Raw genomic sequence first — 22,350 nt, 5'->3', positions numbered from 1 at the left:
GGAGTATAATATGGTTTGAGGAAGCAGGAATGCTAACACTTGAATAGCCAGAAGAGAGTCTTGATCTGAATTCTATAGACCATTTCTGAGAAAGAGAATATCCTACGATATTCTCTTTCTCAGAATCTGAAGGAAGTGTCGTATTCAGATACTTCCTGTATCTGGATATGTTGTATCCAGATACAGGAAGCAAATATCAACTGGCAGAAAATAGAACCAAAATGCCTGTCCCTGCATAAATATTTAATAGAAAGCAAAGGAGAGTGACACCTGTAATCTCAATTAGAAAGTATGAAAATTATAAAATAAACACTGAAGTATCTACATAATTTTTACAACCCTGCATAAATATTACACAGAAATGTAATAAGTCGATATTAAACTGAAAACAGTCATAGAAGAGAAGTGAAAAATATCTATTTTCAGCAGATCCTCTTCAATAATAATAATAAATATTGTATATATTTACTAAACTACATACTTGAGCATTTAGAATAGGGATATCTTCATTTTTTTGCTTCAGAGTAGAAATTTCTGCCTTCAAGTGAGAAATTTCATTTCTTTTATCACCTAGTTCTTCTTCAAGAGTAACCAACTTTGCAGTTATCATATCCAGCTTTTCTTGATTTTTACGTTCTTCAATTTCTTTTAGAGCTTCTGTTTGTTGACTCTAAATAAAAAAATATACAGGTCCAATGTGGTTAAATATTATAATCATATCAAGTGGACACATATATTTAAAGGTAGAACAGAGACAGCATAACAAACTTCAGAATCAAATGAAAACACCATTTATAAAAAAAAAATAGCATTAATGAACAGTAGATGGCATGTAAGGATTAAATAGTGGAGTTATGCAAACAACTACCTGCTGCATAAATGCTGAGTAAACAAATCCCAGTTGAATGACCCACAGAAAAAATGAAGAGAAATGTATTTCTAAATTTTTTTTGGTTTTAGAAATGTATTTCTAAATTTGTTGAGGTTTGGAGAGTTTCTTTAAGAAACTCTCCAAACCTCAACAAATTTGGTTGTATGCGACTGCCCCAAATTTGGGAGGCATACATCAGCAGACCTTCAGCCCAACGGCCAAGAATGCCTACTTAGCCCGCCAGAGGGCACCATCAGGACTTCTAGGAGAACGATAGCTTCATATCTTCATTTCCAGTTACTGTATTGTTAGGGCCTGTGTGCACCTGCCTTTTTGTAAGTTCCTTTAGAAAATGGCAATGAGATATTGCCGAAATATCGGAAATATCTATTAAAGTATTATTTAATTTATATTCGGATCTACGTTGTTTCAATTCCCTAAGTGATTTAGAAATGCATAACCAACGTATAAGCCTGTCTACGAGAAGAGAAATGTAAAATTAACATTCTTCAATTTTTAAATATAATTTTTCAATATTATACATGCAGTCAAGTTAACACAGAGTAAGGGTGTGTTAATTCCCACTGTTGTATGGACACAGATGTAAACAATAAGCTGTGGGATAGAATCCTAAATGTGACATGTTATGTAAAATATTTTGCCAAATTAGAAATTTATAAGGTTGCAAAAAAACAATGATGGTAGATGATTATCATCACTCACTGTAAAAATAATATTAGTCCATTAGTGGTTTACTGGGGTGCTTAAGGGTCAAAGCTGTATAACTGAGAGGAGACTGGCAATGAGACATTGCCAAAATATCGGAAATATCTATTAAAGTATTATTTAATTTATATTCGGATCTACGTTGTTTCAATTCCCTAAGTGATTTAGAAATGCATAACCAACGTATAAGCCTGTCTACGAGAAGAGAAATGTAAAATTAACATTCTTCAATTTTTAAATATAATTTTTCAATATTATACATGCAGTCAAGTTAACACAGAGTAAGGGTGTGTTAATTCCCACTGTTGTATGGACACAGATGTAAACAATAAGCTGTGGGAGAGAATCCTAAATGTGACATGTTATGTAAAATATTTTGCCAAATTAGAAATTTATAAGGTTGCAAAAAAACAATGATGGTAGATGATTATCATCACTCACTGTAAAAATAATATTAGTCCATTAGTGGTTTACTGGAGTGCTTAAGGGTCAAAGCTGTATAACTGAGAGGAGACCTCCACATAGCCTTTAAAGGAATGCGGAGAACCGACCAGGGCTTCTGACCTAATGTCCAATCCTCACCTTCTCGTGGTGCACCCTGTTGGGTATCTACTTTGATACTGAACGAACGAGGATGGGCTGGCAATTTGGGATTTAGCCGACCAAATTGTATTCTTATTGGTTAAACCAAAATAAAAAAATGATGGTACAACATGACAAAATTTCATGCCGGCTGGGGCGTCGCCCGGTTAAACAAGGCCCCCGTTGTTTTCGCCAGGGAACCAGGGCGAACAGCGAAAAGTCAGCTACTGGAACAAATCTGAAAACAAACCCCAACTCAACATCACCAGAGTTAAAGATCGGTACTATCAACGTAAGAAGCCTGAATGGCAAAGAAATGGAGCTAGCTGAGGAATTAGATAAGTACCAGATCGACATAATAGGGGTGACTGAAACAAAAAAGACCAAAACTGGTGAGATCTTTCTGAGCAATAAATACAAAATGTTATATTCAGGCAATAACAATCAAGGAAAAGAAGGAGTAGCCATAGTATACAACACAAAATACGAGGCTAATCTTCTTGAATGGCAGTCAGTCTCAAGTAGAGTAATGTGGGCAAATATGAGAATGGGGAACTGGACAATGAGACATATTTGTGCCTATGGTCCCACAGAAGGTTCTACTAAGGTAGAAGTGTAAGAATTTTTTGAGGCTTTAGAAAAAGCAACTGACACAATGAAAAAGGAAAAGTTGGTCCTTGTTGGGGATCTAAATAGTAGAGTAGGAAATGATTGTGAGACATACAAAAATATTTTGGGAAAATTTGGAGAAAAGAGCAAAGCTAATAATAATGGCAAATATCTGTTGGATTTCTGCTCAGGACATGGACTGGTTATTACTAACACCATGTTCCAACATAAAAATGTGCACAAATTCACATGGAGAGAAGAGGCTAGGAATAAGAAAAGTCTCATTGACTATGTTATTGTTGATAGTGATGTTTTCTCCCTGGTGCAGGACACCAGAGGGTACAGAGAATTTGAAATTGGAAGTGATCACTATTTAGTCTTGAGCAGGATAAAATTGAATTTCATATTGAAAAGAATAACATGTAAGAAAGTTTTAAAGCGAATAAAAGTTGCGCAGCTCTCAGATGTAAACTGTAGACTAAAATACAGAAATATTATTGAAAAGAAAATGAAAGAGTTTGAGAACAAGAATCAAACCTTGGAGATTCAGTGGCAAACTCTGAAGGAAACATTGATTGTTTCTGCCAGAGAGGCATGTGGTGAGGTTGTGTGCAAAGATAAAAAAATCAGAACTCCCTGGTGGACACAGGAAGTTAAAGAGGCAGTGAAGGAAAAGAAGAAAGCATATCAAAAGTTCCTGGCAAATAAGTCAGCTTTTACTCTTACAGAATACAGAGACAAATGTAAGAAAGCTAAACAGTGTGTAAAACTAGCTAAACAAAAGTCATGGGAGGACTTTGGCAAGAATATAGAAAATAAATATCAAGAAGGTGGCAAAATATTCTGGAGGTTGTTGAAGAAGCTTAGGAATGGAGGAAAGAGTGCTGTAAAAGAAATTAGAGATGATAAAGGTGAAATGAAAACAGGAGAAAAAGATATCCTTGAAGTATGGAGTAATTACTTTGAAAAACTGCTAAATGAAACAAGCAGTGATGACAGCACAGTAATAAAAAACACTAACCAGGCATGCAGTCAGGAATACATATCCATACTTGAAGTAAAAAAAGCCATCAAAGGCTTGAAATGTGGAAAGGCAGCAGGAGTAGATGATATTCGACCAGAAATGCTGAAGTATGGTGGTATAAGAGTCTTACAGTGGCTGCACTGCATAGTTCAGAAAGCCTGGACAGAGGGACGAATTCCCGATGATTGGAGTAGAGCTCTCATAGTACCCATATATAAAAAAGGGAAATAAAATTGCATGTGAGAACTACAGAGGTATTTCCCTACTGAGTGTTCCTGGCAAGATCTATGCAAGTATACTTGAGAAACGGTTGAGAAGAATTGTGGAAGTAAAGCTTGGTGAAGAACAAGCTGGATTCAGGCCAAATAGAGGCTGTCAGGATCAGATCTTCACTTTACGACAAATAGTCGAGAAAGCATGGGAATATAACAAAGATCTGTATTTAAGTTTTGTCGATTTGGAAAAGGCATATGACAAGGTGCCAAGAGAGAAGCTATTCAATATGCTGCAGTTATATGGTGTCAATGGGGCATTATATCAAGCAATAGTTAGTCTTTATTTGAGTTGTGAGTCAGCAGTTAGAATTGAAGGAAGTACAGGAAGATGGTTTAATGTTAAATCTGGTGTGAGACAAGGATGTACATTATCCCCTCTGTTATTCATTATCTATATGGATCACATTATGAAGGAATGTGGTATTAAACCTGATATCAAAATTGGAGATGTTAATGTCAGCTCTTTGCTTTATGCGGATGATGTTATACTTCTAAATAAATCTGCTACAAGTCTGCAAGATTCTCTGTCTAAATTGAATAGCTGTTGTAATAGATATGGTATGAAGGTCAGCAATAAAAAGACAAAGACAATGAAAATAGGCAGAATCATTGAAAATGTCAACTGTGTTGTGAATGGAGAACCTGTGGAACAAGTTAAACATTTCAGCTACTTAGGCACAATTTTTACTGAAGATGGTAAACTAAATATAGAAATAGACAACAGAATCAGCAAAGCTGGTATCGTGGGAAGTCAATTGAATAAATTCATATGGAATAAGAAAGAAATTAGTCGGAACACTAAATTAGCTGTATACAAGACTGTGTTCAAACCAATTTTAACTTATGGATCTGAGAGCTGGGTCACTTGACCAAAGACTAGAGACCGCAGATATGAGAGTCCTGAGAAAGATTAGAGGCGTGAACAGATGGCATCAATGGCAATATCATATTAAAAATGAGGATATTAGGAAAGAACTTGACATTGTCAGCATCCAGGAATGTGTTAGCAGAGCTAATCTCAGATGGTATGGTCACTTAAATAGAATGGGAGAGGAAAGATTAGCAAAACAAGTGTTCTCTGCCAGGTTGGCAGGAAAACAACCCAGAGGAAGACCAAGATATAGGTGGATTGATACGGTACAAAGTGCCTTAGACGATAGAAATATAAGATCTGATAATGTTGGAGTCTTGACAAGTAACAGACTGATTTGGAGGAAAATTGTAGATAGGAAGTTAGTAATGATGTAATTTTTTCATGTAGTACTGTCATATCCTGTACACCCCTTGAGGGTACATGGCAGGAATTTGATGATGATGATGATGATGATGATGATAGTGGTTTACTAATGGATATGCCTACTAGCTAACAGAAGCAAATCATCAAAATGGAAGAGATGATCTGGATAATTCACACAGACAGAGATCGAAGTGTGGCATTCACACAATGCTCAGAGGAAAGGCTAGCCACTGTGGCACTAGGTACCATTGGGTGGCAGATGAGTTTTTATCCAGTGTAATACCACTGCTTTTTGCATACTATAAACTAGAAGTGGTTAAACCATATTTGGACTTCAAAGCAAATAAATTAAATAGTCAAATTTAATTTAAGTTAAATTAAGTTAAAATTAAATAGTTACATCCCTTGTTTCAAGAAGTTTATTTTTGTGTTTAGTACTCATTACTATAGTAATTCCCTTATCCTGATTGCTAATCTTTGAATATAAGCTGAATGATGCTCAACATTTCATTCTCTTCAAGGATAAAATGATTATTCCACAGACTAGATACTGTACTAATCCTACTGGTAACACTTAAGAAGGATTCCTAACCAGCTAGCAAATAATCTTGTTACTACTATTCTGTCATATGTATCTTTTCTACTTCCAACACATCACCTTTCACAATGATTCCTTTTACAGCAGATATCTCATGACTTTTTTTTTAATTACTTTTATACAAAACTTAACCTTTTCACATTTTTCTTTGTATTATCTTAGGGGAATACAGAACTTTCACAAAGATGATCTACTTGCCTGGAATTTTCAATATGATTTTTTCTTTTTCAGACTGCTTCAAACTTTAGAGTCCACCATGAAGTTCTAATTTCCTTGCAAACAACTTTAACCACATGCCTTCAAGACTGTTCAATTCCCCATTTCCAGATTTTGGCACCAAGTCTCTAAAGTTTTGTTTTGTTTTTCAAATTCTTTCACTTTTTTTCTCCAATAATACCTGTATATTTGAGTCAACTGTTCATTCTAAAAATTCTTTTTTAAAACTTTGATAGATATTTTTCTTTTGAGTGTGGAGAGAAATATATCTCACTCCAAACTAAATGGTGATCATTTCCTATTTCTAATCCCTTGTTTCAAGATGTTTATTTTTGTGTTTAGTACTCATTACTATAGTTATTCCCTTATCCTAATTGGTAATGTTTGCATATAAGCTGTTATAGTGATTATTAAAAAGATTTTAAACATTTGGAGTTGAGAGGGACTGAACAATTTCACTCTGGAACTGTTCAGTCCCACTCAACCCCAAAGTCTGATTGTCATACATAAAGATCTTTGTTATTTGGTTCCATACCTCTCAAATGTTCTCTATTTCATTATTCTATTATAAAAAAAAAAAAAAAAACATTTATATTATTAAAATAACTTGCTACAACACACAAAACAAGCAACTAAGCATAGATTATTTTGTTTCAACAAAACGTGATTTTGTGGGGAAAAAAAGAAGTAACAGATATAACAAATATGGTAATTAAGGACTGCTTCTCACTTTGTTAGCAGAAGGGGGGGGGGCCTACAAAGTTTAATGAATTATGTAACCCCAGAATATGATTTGCCATGTACAAGCAGTGAAAAACAAAATCCTGAAAATGTATAATGAAAGAAAGGAAGAATTAAAGTGCATTCTCAAAGGACCCTTGCACTCACTGCTGATCACTGGACTTCAATGGTAAATGATCCATCCATTACAATACCATGTCATTACATCAATGATGAATGGGAACTGAAAACTTAAGTACTGAAACTAAAAATGTACTTGACAAACAGAAGGGCTAATATTGTGTATGATCGTCAGCATTATACAGATAAATGACAGCTAGAAGTTTGTGCCATTATTCATAACAATTCTAGAAATATGGTTCATACTGCTAAAATGTGTGATTCACAGAAGGGAAAAGATGATCAGTGGAACAGCATTTCCTGTAATGCAATTCTCTTCAACTAGTTATAAAACCAGTTTTCAAAATTTGCCAAATTCAAAGGCTACTCTCGTTGGATCACCTCCAACCACATATGCTAAAGATGCATTTAATTGCCTGATGTAACAACCCCACTTACTGAAAGGTCTCAATTGGCTAAAAATCTTGTTTGAACTTATAGCAAATTCTCAAACTATTTCATTGTTAGTCCTCCCACATTATTAATACATATCAGTGTACTATAGACTAAACTCTATATACAAACCTTTCATGGGTGGGATTCACATTAAAAAAAAATAATGTGAAATTTTTGAAAAGAAAACTAAATTCAAACATTTTTCAAATGCAACCATAACATTAAGTGAAAGAAAACTGACTCAAGATTGTTCCACAAGATGGAACTACACCTATTATGTGCTCTCAAATTTACATGAATCAAGAATAGTTAACAGAAATCATGATGAATGGGAAACTAATGATACACTTGCCTTGTTTTAATGCCACTTTGCTCAGAAAAACTGTTATAAGATCAAACATCTCTCTTTCTAGAGTTTATAACAATATAACTGAACTAATGAATTTTCATTTCAAGAGCACATTTGCTGGTACAAGTTCTCTTTGTGGGAAAGAGGCAAAATGATATGTTCGCAGTTGAATAAATACTAAGTTCGAATTTACAAGACTTACACCTCTAATAGTGACAACAAATTCTGGACTAGTATATCTATACTAAGTTATTATTATATAAGCACCTCCATGGAGTCCAAAGACTCATCGCAGGAGACACAATCCTTGAATCCGTTAACAGACAAAACACTCACAACTGACTCTGGCAACCCATGCCACTCAGTCACAACTCACCAAGCAAAAAATCTAGTCCTCACACCCCCTAATCACACCTTTATTCAACTTCCAACAAGTAGTGAAACATTTCCTCTGCATCTATCCTTAAAATCCTTTATGCAACTTAAATGTTTCTATCATATCCTCTCTTTTTCTCCTATCAACAAACTTCTGCAATCTACAAACCTTCAATCTATCCTCATAGGAACATCCCACGGGCCACTCACCATCTTGGTCACTCACTTCTGAATCCTCTACACCGCTTCCTCATCCCCAAGAAACCCATGGGACCAGACTTGAGTACAGTAATCCAGATGTGGAAGTATAAAGGCCTTATAAAGAGGAATGACAATTTCCTTATCTCTGCATGCTAATGTTCTTCAATAGCCAAGTAATCTTATGGGCTACCTTAGCAATACGAACTCTAAACTATAACTCCCTGTCTACCACCACCCATAAATCTTTATTTATGGATGGCCCGCCTGTGGGTTTTAATTTTGATGAGCGAAAAAATAAAATAACAATTTGAATCAAATGCGTATTAGATATTTTAATTCTATCGATAATCTTGATGTTGGTAATTTTATTTGGTGTTTTCACATCGCTATATACCCACGTGTTTTTTGAATATTAGATGTGTCAAAGAAGCATTCATACACTTTTTTTTTATACTAACAGAAGTGAAAAAAGAGAAGTTTTATTAAATTACTACCAATAGAGAGGTACACGAAATTGAGGAACTTTGGCCTTAAGATGTGCTCAATGCTCGGGAGCACATATCTTTGCAAAAGCACTTTTTCAACTCTGAAATTCATTAAATCAAAGTACAAATGTTCATTGACAGATAATTCTCTTGCAAATTTACTGCATTTGGCAACTACAAGCATCGAAATTAATATAGTTAATTTGGTAAACGAAGCTGAACTACTGCAATGCTCTCACTAAAATCAAATAAACAATTATTGTTTCTTGTCTACTGTTTCAATAAAAACTTTTATAAGCACCATGACTTTTCTTTCTTATGAAATTTTCGAAGTGCTTGCTAAACATAACTATCAATAGGACTCTTCAAGCAATTTAATATATGTACTGTATTTATTATTCTGGATGCGGCCCTCGGATAAGTCTATTTTTTTTAAAGCGCCCTTGGATTACCTAAAGTTGGACAGCCCTGATCTAGCTTAATCTTTTTTTCTGGAGCTGTGCCATCATGTGATACACGGCTTGTAATCAATTTATCTGAAAATGCATAACATTACATTTCTCAACATTAAATTGACACCCATTAACTTTTGTCCATACTGACAGCCTATTTAAATCATCTGAAAGCTCTCCACATCACCTTGATTAACTATTACTGTAACTAATTTCGCATCATTAGCAAACAACTGAATATTTCCTTTCAGGTTGTTTCCTATATCATTTATGTACAAATAAACAAGCAGTGATAGCACAGTGGTAAAAAACACTGACCAGGCACACAGTCAGGAATACATATCTATACTTGAAGTATAAAAAGCCATCAAAGGCTTGAAATGCAGAAAGGCAGCAGAAGTAGATGATATTCAACCAAAAATGCAGAAGAAGTATGGTGGTATGAGAGTCTTACAGTTGCTGCACTGCATAGTACAAAAGGCCTGGACAGAGGAGCAAATTCCTGATGATTGGAGTAGAACTCTCATAGTACCATATATAAAAAGGGAAATAAAACTGAATGCGAGAATTACAGAGGTATTTCCTTACTGAGTGTTCCTGGGAAGTATACTTGAGAAACAGTTGAGAAGAATTGTGGTGAAGAAAAGCTTGGTGAAGAACAAGCTGGATTCAGGCCAAATAGAGGCTGTCAGGATCAGATCTTCACTTTACGACAAATAGTCGAGAAAGCATGGGAATATAACAAAGATCTGTATTTAAGTTTTGTCGATCTGGAAAAGGCATATGACAAGGTGACAAGAGAGAAGCTATTCAATATGCTGCAGTTATATGGTGTCAATGGGGCATTATATCAAGCAATACTTAGTCTTTATTTGAGTTGTAAGTCAGCAGTTAGAATTGAAGGAAGTACAGGAAGATGGTTTAATGTTAAATCTGGTGTGAGACAAGGATGTATATTATCTCCTCTGTTATTCATTATCTATATGGATCACATTATGAAGGAAAGTGGTATTATACATGATATCAAAATTGGAGACTTTAATGTCAGCTCTTTGCTTTATGCAGATGATGTTATACTTCTAAATAAATCCACTACAAGTCTGCAAGATTCTCTGACTAAATTGAATAACTGTTGTAATAGATATGGTATGAAGGTCAGCAATAAAAAGACAAAGACAATGAAAATAGCCAGAATCATTGAAAATGTCAAATGTGTTGTGAATGGAGAACCTGTGGAACAAGTAAAACATTTCAGCTACTTAGGCACGATTTTTAGTGAAGATGGTAAATTAAATATAGAAATAGACAACAGAATCAGCAAAGCTGGTATGGTGGGAAGTCAATTGAATAAATTCATATGGAATAAGAGAGAAATTAGTTGGAAAACTAAATTAGCTGTATACATGACAGTGTTCAAACCAGTTTTAACTTATGGATCTGAGAGCTGGGTCAGAAGTAAAACACTTGACCAAAGACTAGAGACTGCAGATATGAGAGTCCTGAAAAAGATTAGAGGCATGAACAGATGGCATCAATGGCAATATCATATTAAAAACGAGGATATTAGGAAAGAACTTGACATTGTCAACATCCAGGAATGTGTCAGCAGAGCTAATATCAGGTGGCATGGTCACTTAAACAGAATGGGGGAGGAAAGATTAGCAAAACAAGTGTTCTCTGCCAGGTTGGCAGGGAAAACGACCCAGTGGAAGACCAAGATATCGGTGGATTGATACGTACAAAGTGCCTTAGACGATAGAAATATAAGATCTGATAATGTTGGAGTCTTGACAAGTAACAGACTGATTTGGAGGAAAATTGTAGAAAGGTAGTAATGATGCAAATTTTTCATGTAGTACTATCATATCCTGTACACCCCCTTGAGGGTACCTGTCAGGAATTTGATGATGATGATGATTAAATAGGAATTGTTCCAAGCACTGAACTTTGTGGCACACCACAAGTCACCTGTTTTCGCTTCAATTATGCTCCTCCAAATACCACTTTTCGATATCTGTCCAGCTACCACTCTCTTATCCACATAACCAGTGTCATATCCATCTCCATTTGTTCAACAGACTTCTACATTAATTTGTAATTTGCATAACAGACTTCTATGGGATTCTGTCAAATGCCTTTACAAAATCCAGAAGAATAATCGTGTAGCTATTTCCTTTATCCAACTCAGTTGTTATTATAAAAAGTTAGTAAATTACTAAAGCATGATCGACCCTACATAAAACCATGTTAACCCTCATATAGTATCATATTTTTTATCTACCCATTCTTGAATTCTCTTTTTTTTTTTCTTCAAATTTTTCTATTACTTTTACCACCAAGCCTGAGATACTGATTGGTCTATAACTTGCTACTGTAGTATTAAAACCTCCCTTACGCAAAGGAAAATCGTTTTGTTCTCTTTCCACTCCCTTGGAACTCTACCCGAGCTGAGACTTAAACATGCCTAGTCAAAGGCATTGCCAGTTCCCCTTGCACATTCTCAAAAACCATAGCTGATATCCCATCTAATCCCACAGCTGTATTTACATTGAGATTATGCAATATCCTAAGAACCTCCAATTTATTCATGTCTGTTCCCAGATTAATATCTGTCACATAGGTTAAAGCAGTAACCAATGATATATCCTTGCAAAGTGGTCACTCAGTAACTCAACTATTTTATTCGTTTCTGTCTCCATGTGACCATCATCACTCATTAAGGTTAATCTTCCATAGTCATTCTGTCTCTTACTTACCACATAATGAAAGAACTCTTTGGGATTTCCTTTGGCCTACTTGACTAGATTCTTCTCATAATCTGAGTTGCCTTCCTTGTCATGCTGGTCACCTTCTGCAACTTGTGCTTAATGATATTACTCATCCATCTAACTCCTACCCGATTAACCCTCCTTACCATGGGTCTACAATTTAATGCTCTTTTCTCTATATGACTCTTAACTATATATCCCATGCACCACTAACATCCTGACCCTGAAGTTTTATGCCATGGTACAGATTTAAGCTTCTTTCTAAACATGTCATAATCACTTGTCTTGTAGTTCCACAAATACCCCTTCTTCATAGAATATTCCTCATGTTTTACAATCTCCCAAGTCACGACTGCATGGTCACTTTCACCAATTGCATGTGATGTTGTCACCTTGGTTATGGAACCTGGTTCAATACTATCCCATCCCTAGTCCTCTCCATCACATGATACCTTGAATAATTATCCCTCAGCAGATGTATAAATTCTATTTCCTTCCTGCCATGTGATCTTTCTTCCTTCCAGTCTATATCTCCATAGTTGAAGTCCCCCATAATAATCACTCAACCTGTACTCATTGTACTAATTTGGCGATGCATGTCTTCCAGATCATCTGTGGAACTTCTTGGCCTAAAGCAACAACCAACTGCATATCTTGTCTTATTGATCTTAATCTCACACCAGATTGCTTCAAATAAACAGCCATCCTCGAGGCTGTCTCCTATTCTTTTTGGTTGCAGTTCATCTACTATTATCAGCAGGACTCCCCATCATATGTTCTCTATCTTCCCTGAAAATAATAAACCCTTCACATTCAATCTCTGTAACTACATCATCTGCTGTTAGCCAAATCTCACTAATGCCTATAACTTTTGGTGAGATTGCACTAACCAATGCCAAAAACTCCTCCCCTCTTGTTCCTGATCCTTCTGACATTAGTATATAGAAACTGCAGCATCCCTTTAGTCCCCCCCCCCACCTTAATGTTTGTTCTGAATTGACTACTCTATTCGATATTTTTGCTTGAGAGATTAGATTCCTCAATTGGTCATTTTCACATAAACTTGCTTCATGGATGCCTTCACACATATTCACTTGCTTCCCTAATTGCTTAAGTTTCCTTGAATTTGCCCTTCAGCATGCTCAGTGAACAAAGCTCTCTCCAGACACCTAACACAGAACCATTCAAATGCAGTTCAGCATTGTACAAATCCTTATTTCCATGAAACAGAGACCACAGATCCATAAATTCTACATCATTCCTTTTGCATAATCTATGTATAAACTCATTGGCTATCAATGCCTTCCTCCTCAGTTCACCTCTATCATAGCGTAGAAGGAGATTTACAATCTTCACCTTCTCACTCTTCAGTTTTTCCTCTTCTAACGACTCCTTTACATCCTCCCTCATAGAATACTTCTTGCCTCTCAAATCATTTGTACCAACCAAGACAATCATTTCCTTTGACTTACCTTTTTGCATCCAGATGGTGTGGCTAATATCGTGAATTTGCATCTGGGAAACATGATTTTGTCATACCTTTGTTAAGTACTCCCCTGATCAATGAGTCTCCATACATGATTTTCTCCTTAACTTGTTTTTCTTGTTTGTTCAGTTGGTCTTTAGTATTCCTTCAGATCACCGGTTTCTTTCTTTTTTTAGCCCTGCTTAACTCTTGCCACTTCTGCAATTTTTTCAATTTCACACTTTGTCCTATGAAGGATAACATTTAACCGTGCTAGTTCTTTATTAATATCCATTTCATTCTCCTCTATTTCCATGGCTGCACATTCTACATTAATAACATCATTTTCCACCTTATTGTCAGTATTTGTTGCATTCTCATCACCTAACAGGCACTCACTTTTAAAACACTTAATACATACTCTCTCTCTCTCCAGTTTCAATTTCTTTCCACATATTCTTTAATTTTCTTACCGAATACATTTCACATACACTGTACTGAATAATATCCTGCAAATTCAAAATCATCAGACAACGTGATCTTTGCAGTCAATGTTTGTCACATTGGTGCCATGCCATTTTTATATCACAATAAAAATGTTATAAAGATACTAAATACTCTAAAATCATGAAAATCTACACTAATACACTATAATACTCTAATTTTCTGAGGAAAAAACAAAATAAAGCAGATAAAAATCACTAATTTTACATGAGAGCTAAATTACAAGTTGTGCTCCATATCTTTGTTTCAAATTTTTGCTGTTTCTAAATTTTGATTGAGATATAGCAGATTGTTTTTGTTGAAACAGGAAACAGAAATAGTGAGTTATCATGTAGTGTTTTTAGCGAAGAATCTCATCTGATTTGTTCAGTAACACCCATTATGTTAAAGTAGTACTTTCTTTAATTCTTCTGCCAGTTCTACTTCTTTTCAACTGATACTTTTTTTTTTTGCGATTATGGAGACGATCCTAAATTTTACTTATGTTGAGTTTGAATTTGTTTCAGTAGCTGACTTTTCATTGTTCTCAGATTTCAACATTTTCATGGTTCTCAGAAGAAAATAGCAAGGGTTTGTTTAAAAGGTGATGCCCCAGAAAGCATGACTTTCATCCTATTGTATCATCCTTACTGTCATTTGGTTTAAGCCAATAGAGAAGGTACAAATATTGCTGGCTGCAACCAAAATTGCCAGACCATTCCCATGCATTCAGTATCCCAGTATATACCTACTTAACAGGAAGCACTATGAGAAAGTGAGATTGGACATTAGGTCAGAAAACCCAGTTGGTTCTTCATGTTTCTTAAAAAGCAACAGTGTTGTTTAATACAAGAAAACTTAAAATTAACACTCAACTTGTACTACGTTCATTTCTCTTCTTTATACGTGTGTTGTTAGATACTGAATGGAGAACTTCTTGACAAGTTATTTATTCAGGATCTAACATGTAAGCTTTACAAAATTACAAAGAAATTTGCATAATACCTGCTTACCAGCGAAAGGTGAGAAACACCTAAGTTTTTTATATGAAAATGAAAGTAATACAAAGTAATAAGAAAGGAATGTATCAGTATGAGTAATATATTGGAATTTATTTATTGTAAAACAGAAAGCTAAAAATCAAGAATAATGTCAGATTAGCATTTCATGTAAAGGAATAATGGCTTAATTTATGTATTATCAAACCATCATAAAATTGTAAGTCGCTAGGTTAGAAATGACTAATAGGATCAACGGTCATGTCTAAGCCGAAAGTACTACCTGTCGTAACGCCGAAGGCTGACGTAAGCACTTTTCCTCTTACGGAATATTTCCCTGAAAACAACACCTAATAGCAAAGAGGGAAAGCAAGGGGATCAACCTAAGGGCGATGTAAGCTATGGATTGTGCAAAAAACAATACAAAAAAGAGGGCACTGAGAAAAGGTATTTAAGGCAATACGCGTTAAATTCAAGTTCAAGCCTTTTTACCTGTTTTCTTCGAGATTTTGGAGATCGAGGACTCTTAATGTGTGAGAGATAGGACAAGCCGAGGGTGCTACGTCGACGACAGCCGGCCGTATTCATGACCTGCGCTGAGAGGTATTCCGTGGAGATCCATACGAGAATCAACAGCTCATGGAGAATGGTGCCAAACGCTGTACGATCCACCCGAGTGAGCGGAGAAAGCTCGTAGCAACAGCCATTTCTTGATTTGTGTCCAGTAGCAGAGAACGGAATAACTCAATCACAAGACGAAGGATGACCCGAGCAACACGTGGCAGCTAATAGACCTTCGGAGGGACTTGGTACAGTAAAGATTCTTTTGTTTTATATCTTGAGATTGTTTGAAGGTAGAATTTGTGTCTTGATAAAGCAAGACTGAGGACGTTTTAGAGAACTTTGATAGGATAGAGTAACTAATACAGCCAATTCTATTAGACAAAGAATTGTTTATCATAAATCTCTAACGTGTATATGATCGAATTAGTGAAAAACCCTTTGTTAACTGAGTAAACTTAACCAAGAGAGAAATGATTTGAGAAGTGTCTATCTAAAGTAAAAATGTGAATGAAGGAACTTAACTTGAGTGTAACATTGTTTAAATTATCCATTTGTATTATATGGTTTTGCATGTCAGTTTATATGAGAAGGTCAGATTAGTATTGAACAGTTTGTATAGATAAGTATAAGACATTCACTAGGCTAGCAATGCAGAGGTTTTGATAATTTAATGCAAGATTTTGTGTACCTGTTTTTTTTTAGCATTAATAAACATGTTTTGTCACTTGAAACTGAGTCTTGCCTGAATTCGAGGTGTCAGCCTACCACTTATAAAATTCTAACCAAATTACGGGAAGGAGTTTAGAAATTTATATAATAGAGATTAGATCTTAGGTCACGACTGCAAGGAACTGAGATCTATATACTCGCATGTGAATTTAGATTAGCGTATATGCCTAAAACCTAGGAATATTTCCCTGAGCCTGAATTATATTCTTGTTATAGGAAGCTGGCTGGCGCAGTTAAAATATAAATTTGCCAGTTTCTGAAGAGGAAATATCCCTAGGGGTCAACCCAGGTTATATATGGTAGCCAAGATATTAAGATATAAGATAGAGAGGTAGAGAACAACAATATATATATAAAGAATAATAAGCAAATAATGTTACATGTGGCTGATGCTTCTTACTGCTTGCAAGAAAGAGAGTCTAAATAGCCTGACAAAAATTCTCAAGCAACTAAAATTATATAACAGAATTTCCATATTTTGGTATTTACATAACATTATCAGGCATTTTTGAAAATAATAATGCAGGAACATATTATTTTGCAAAATGCTTAATACTCTCAATATTTAAAATAATAGAAATACCTTTCTTTCCTGCTTAGATCTGTCCTGTTCCCACATTGAACTCAATTTCTGGTAATCAGTTCTGACTTTATCCAGATGATTCCTCAGTTCCATTGTACACTTTCTAAAATTTAGAAAGGAATCAATATAAGAAGTTAGTGCTTTAGTTTAAGCTACTCTGAAAAGCATAATCATCAATTTCTGATAGTTATCTTGAAGGATTGTACAAGATACCATGATAGTTCAGATCAATAACTTTCTTTCAAATTAATGTTATTTGTTAAGTTTCGACTATCAGATCTTACATTCTTCTAAGGCACTACTAACTGCATCACTCCATCTATATATCTCTAACTTTCACTGCATTTTTCCTGCCATCTTGTCATCAAAAGACCTTTATTTTTCAGCTAACTTGTCCTATCCTATTCTCTTTAGTGACCACATGATTTCAGATTAGCTCTGCTCATGCAGTCTTAAGCTAACACTGTAAAATTCCTTCCTAGCATCCTCCTTTGAGATACTTATGTGCAGTGAAGTGTAGTCTTTACCAAAAGTGCGTGGACTGTGGTTTGAAAGCGATGTGTCTGGTGTGTGTGTGTGTGTGTGTGTGTGTGTGTGTGTGTGTGCGTGCGTGCGTGCGTGTGCAGGAAGTGTTGTTTGAAAGTAAGTCCAGGAATGTAAGTCATGTCAAAAGAGTGAGAGCAAAGCAGTAGATGCAACAGAGAATAGGCATAATGATGTGAGAGATGGAGAATAGGAATGAGAGAGAGAGAGTAAAAGTGATCAGAAGAATGATAGCATGGATTATGTGGAGAATGAAGAGTTAGTTGTAATGAGAGAGAGAGATAGCATGCATATGTGGAGTTCTTCACAGAACAAATCCAGAGTATTTTAATAATAAGGTGTGACACCTTTTGGCAACTCATAGATGAAAATATGACTTCTGCATTACTTCAACTTTAGTATCACCTCTGGGTCTGGCTCCCACTGATGAGACCTCAATAAAGGTCGAAACTGGTCTGGGTAGTGAGATCCTTCCCATAATGCATAGCATTATACATTCCTGTAAGGATATGTGCTTTGCATTATGAGATACTAAGGCAAGTGACGTGAAATCATTAGCTTCTATATACGAGTTTGCCCTAGTCCTGACTATATTTCAGGCACAAACTTTGTTTGCTTACACTTGGATAAAGGATTAAACCAAGTATATAATTTCTTGGTATCTTTAATTTATAGGGCCATGTGGGATTTTATACTTTGCCAAACTTTGCCAGGAAAGTTTGGTTAAGATATTTAAGTTCAGTGGGAAGAGCTGCATTATTAGAATGCTTACATATAAGCCTTAGTCATATGTGTAAGTGCTTTTAGAATACCATACTATTGGGCTAGATGATGATGTGATTGTTTATATCTTCCTGAGTGTGTTGGCTTTCTATAAATGGAAAAAGACAGTGAATGATCTCAAAGCCAGGTGACTAACGTGTTAGAAAAGGCACAAATAGTCATTAGGTTCTTTTTCTACTGTGAAGTAAATTTTGGACCGTTAGCTGTTTAGGTACAAGAACTATACAACTATTAGTTTAATATCTCATGCAAGCAAAATTTTATTGAAGATTATGATAAATAAGATTGAGGCCAAAGTTGAGGCAGAGATGCCCGATGAACAAGCAGGTTATAGGAAAGGTAAGGTTACCAGAGATCAGATCCTTTGCCTTAGACAGATCACAGAAAAATATAAAGAAATTCAGACACTCCCTCTGGTAATGTGTTTCCTAGACTACTCTAAAGCTTTTGACTGTGTTCAGCATGTGAAACTGTGGGAAGTAATGAAAAGAATGGGTTTTCCTCAACACACTATCAAGTTGATAGCCAACTTGTACAAGGAGAAAGAAGCCACAGTAAGAACAGGTATTGGATTGACTGATCAGCTTCAGGTTGGAAAAGGAGTTAGGCAAGAATGGTTACTTTCTCCTCATTTGTTTAGTATAGTATGTGGAGGACATCATGTGTGAAGCATTGGATAAGCTCAAGACAGGAATTAGGATAGGAGGCAGATTGATCAGTAATCTGAGGTATGCTGATGATACAGTACTTCTCTGTAATGACATGGAAGAACTAGGACAAATTCTTGACAAAGTTAACAAGATCAGTAATAACAGAGGACTTCGGTTCAATCCTAGCAAGACAAATATTATAGTTCTCAAAGGAAATACAAACAGGGAAGCTCTTGAAAAACAAGGGTATTAATGGAGAAAGAATTGAGGAAGTCAGCAAGTTCGATTACCTGGGATCCATTATTAAGGCGAGGAATTGATATACAGAAGAAGGTTGGGAATGGCTAAAACAACAGTCAGAGACTTGTCTAAAATCTGGAAGGATGAATCTATCTCCGTGGGAACAAAGTTGAGGATTTTGAATGCAGTTCTTTTTCCAACAGCGACTTATGGATGTGAGACTTGGAACCTAAAGAAGTCAGATAAGAAAAGGATATCTGCTTTTGATATGTGGTGTTACAGAAGTTGTTGAGGATATCATATACTGAAAGGAGTATAAATGAAGGTGTTAGAAAAGATCAGTAGAACTTTAATGCTCCTTAAGGATAGTGACAGAAGAAAATTAAAATATTTTGGACACATTGAAAGGATGGAAGGAAGACTTCTCAGAACAATAATAAAAGGCAAAGTTCCTGAAAAAAGAGGAAGGAATAAACCATCAATGAGATGGATGGATGGTGTGTGTGTGAAGTGACTGATCTTCGGAGAGTTGAAGTCTCCATAAAAGCAAACGACAGGACTGCATGGCGAGGAATGATGTGGCAACATCACCAAGCATTGGAGTGACCATATGGCATCTGTGGATGCCCTGTGAACATATTATTATTATTATTAAGAGAGACCTCCAGGGAGTCAGAGACTCATCGAGGGAGGCCACATACTACACACACCATCTATCATTCTTGAATTCATTCACACTGCTTGCACTCACAACATCCATTGGCAATCCATTCCAATCACACACCACCCTCCGAGAGAAAAATCTAGCCCTCACACCCTTCTTGGCAGCCTTCATTCTAAGCTTCCAAGGATGTCTTCTCATCCTTTCCCCACCCTCTATAAATTGAAAAATTTCATCAATTGAAATCCTGTATGACCCTTTCAGAAGTTTGTAAGTCTCAATCATATCACCCCTCTTTCTCCTGTTTGCTAATGTCTGCAGTCTACAAATTCTCAATCTGTCTTCATAATCAGTATTCCACAATCCTGATATCATTTTTAACACTCTCTCCTTTGTACTCTCTCTCTCTCTCCAATATACCTGTTGTTATATTGGAGAGAAACTGAAGAGAAAAGAGGTTGTAGTCATTACAGGAAAACAGTATTTTAATGGTATCACACCATTAAAAATAAGTTATGAATCACATTCAACACCTAATCTTGTCTATTAGATTAAACCAACAATCTGCTAAGCATCGCTAGTTGTCAGAACAATACTGTTCCCAAGATCATTCCTTGTCAACCAAAATACAGAAATCATTATTTGCATTAACTCTTTCTAAAGCCTGTCCATTTATCTGATATCCATTAAAATACTACCTTACCAAATGACACATACCTGTATTTGTTCACATTCAGTTTTAAACACCACTTCCCTAGCAACTCATCCATTTTCCATTACTCTTAATATCTAAACCTGATTCCATTATGAATATATTAACAAATACAGCTCTAACACTGAACTTCTATGTAGCTCATTCCTAATCACCTGGTTCTTAAAAACTTCCTTCTAAATACTACTTTCTATCATATATCAACCAATTTCCTATCCAACTTCCTAGTAATACTCAATACTTCACACTTCTACATGCAGCAATGTGGCTTTACTGAAATCCAAATAAATCACTTCACAAACATTACCTTCTTATTTCCCTTGTCACCTTATCATAAAATGTAAGCAGGTTTGTAACAACTGAATTTCCTTCAATGAAATTATGCTGTGCCCTTGCTTAGCAGCAATCCATATTAAGGATATCCTGGGTAACACTCTTAATTTTTATCATTACCTTGTGGTTGCATTTTTTTTAAGACCAGTGTTTGGGGGAGGAGGGAGGACAAGCAACTGATAATTATAAAGAAAGAAAGAATCTGATAATACGTTTCTTGAAAAGAGGTTGTAGTCATTACAGGAAAACAGTAAGAAGAAGAAGACTGTTCCAAACAAGAGCAGTAGATGAGGAGGATGAAAAGTATGTATAATAAGCTGAACTGTGAATGGAGGTTGACCGTAGCTGCTCATTTTTATATTTTTAGAGGCTAGTAGAGGAATTATGGTGCCAATTTAGCAGAGCATTGACCATGAAAATACTTCCCATAATGCAATAAACAGAGTGTCTACAATAAAGTGACTGGAACGACTTGAGAGAGAGAGAGAGAGAGAGAGAGAGAGATGGTTATCTATTAACTATAACTAGACAAGAAATTATTTTCTTGTTTTACTTCTTTAATCAGGCATGAGCAAACAAAGTTTGCACATGAAGTATCTTCACAACTAGACTATTTGTATGTGGAAATAGATGACCTCATATCACATTGCCCCAGAATTCCCTAATGCACTGCACACTTCCTTTTGGATATTATACTGCTATGCATTATGAAAAACATCACTATTTAAACTAGTTTTGAACTTCACTAAGGTCTCATCAGTGGCAGCTAAACCAGTGGAAATGGTAACAGTTAAATCAATGCAGAAGTCAGGGTTTGCATATGCAAGGATAACTGATTTAGTAATGCCTGATTACATTAGCATTAGAGAACAGTATGGCTTTGTTAAAGATAAGTGTTGTTTTAACAATCTGCTCGTGTTTTCTAACAAAGATGAATATAGCACAATAGTTTTGGATTTTGATAAGTGATTTGATAGGATGCCACACTAATGATTGCTATTCAAACTCAAAGGATATCACCATCACACTCCTGATAGGTAGACCCTCAGGGGGTAGTATACAGGATAATTATAATAGTACTACATGAAAAAGTTACACCATTACTAACTTGCAATCAATAATTTTCCTCCAAATTAATCTTTCATCTGTCAAAACTCCAATATTATCAGATCTTATATTTCTGTCTTTTAAGATGTTTTTTTACTGTATCAATACATCTACATCTGGGTCTTTTTCCTGCCAACCTGGCAAAGAACACTTGTTTTGCTAATCTTTCCTCTCCCATTCATAACACCTGAGATTAGCTCTACTAATACATTTCTGAATGCTAACAATGGCGAGTTCTTTCCTAATATCCTCATTTTTGATGTGATACTGCTATTGATGCCATCTGTTCACTCCACTAATCTTTGATCAAGTGTTTTATTTCTAACTCAGCTCTCAGATCCATAAGTTAAAATTAGTTTGAACACTGTTTTGTATAGAGCTAATTTAATGTTTTCACTAATTTCTTTCTTATTCCATATAAATTTATTCAGTTGA

General features: G+C 35.5%; 1 protein-coding gene across 4 annotated transcripts in view; it reads right to left on the bottom strand.

Annotated features, from left to right (window-relative positions):
* Positions 1 to 22,350, bottom strand: part of LOC150108393 (optineurin-like) — a 254,883-nt gene that overhangs the window by 67,119 nt on the left and 165,414 nt on the right. For all 4 annotated transcript variants that reach the window (XM_090415814.1, XM_090415811.1, XM_090415812.1 and 1 more), the window contains exons 8-9: positions 16,887 to 16,989; positions 482 to 670 (exon numbers count right to left, since the gene is read on the bottom strand). In XM_090415814.1, the coding sequence (XP_090271940.1) occupies positions 482 to 670; positions 16,887 to 16,989 (292 nt within the window). The remainder of the gene's footprint in view (positions 1 to 481; positions 671 to 16,886; positions 16,990 to 22,350) is intronic.

This window comes from Typopeltis vanoorti, chromosome 3 (assembly GCF_054136105.1).
Source record: "Typopeltis vanoorti isolate ZY-2024b chromosome 3, IOZ_Tvanoo_1.0, whole genome shotgun sequence".
NCBI classification, from domain to species: domain Eukaryota; kingdom Metazoa; phylum Arthropoda; class Arachnida; order Uropygi; family Thelyphonidae; genus Typopeltis; species Typopeltis vanoorti.
Note: the sequence above shows the minus strand (reverse complement) of the source record. Positions and strands in the feature narration are given on the sequence as shown.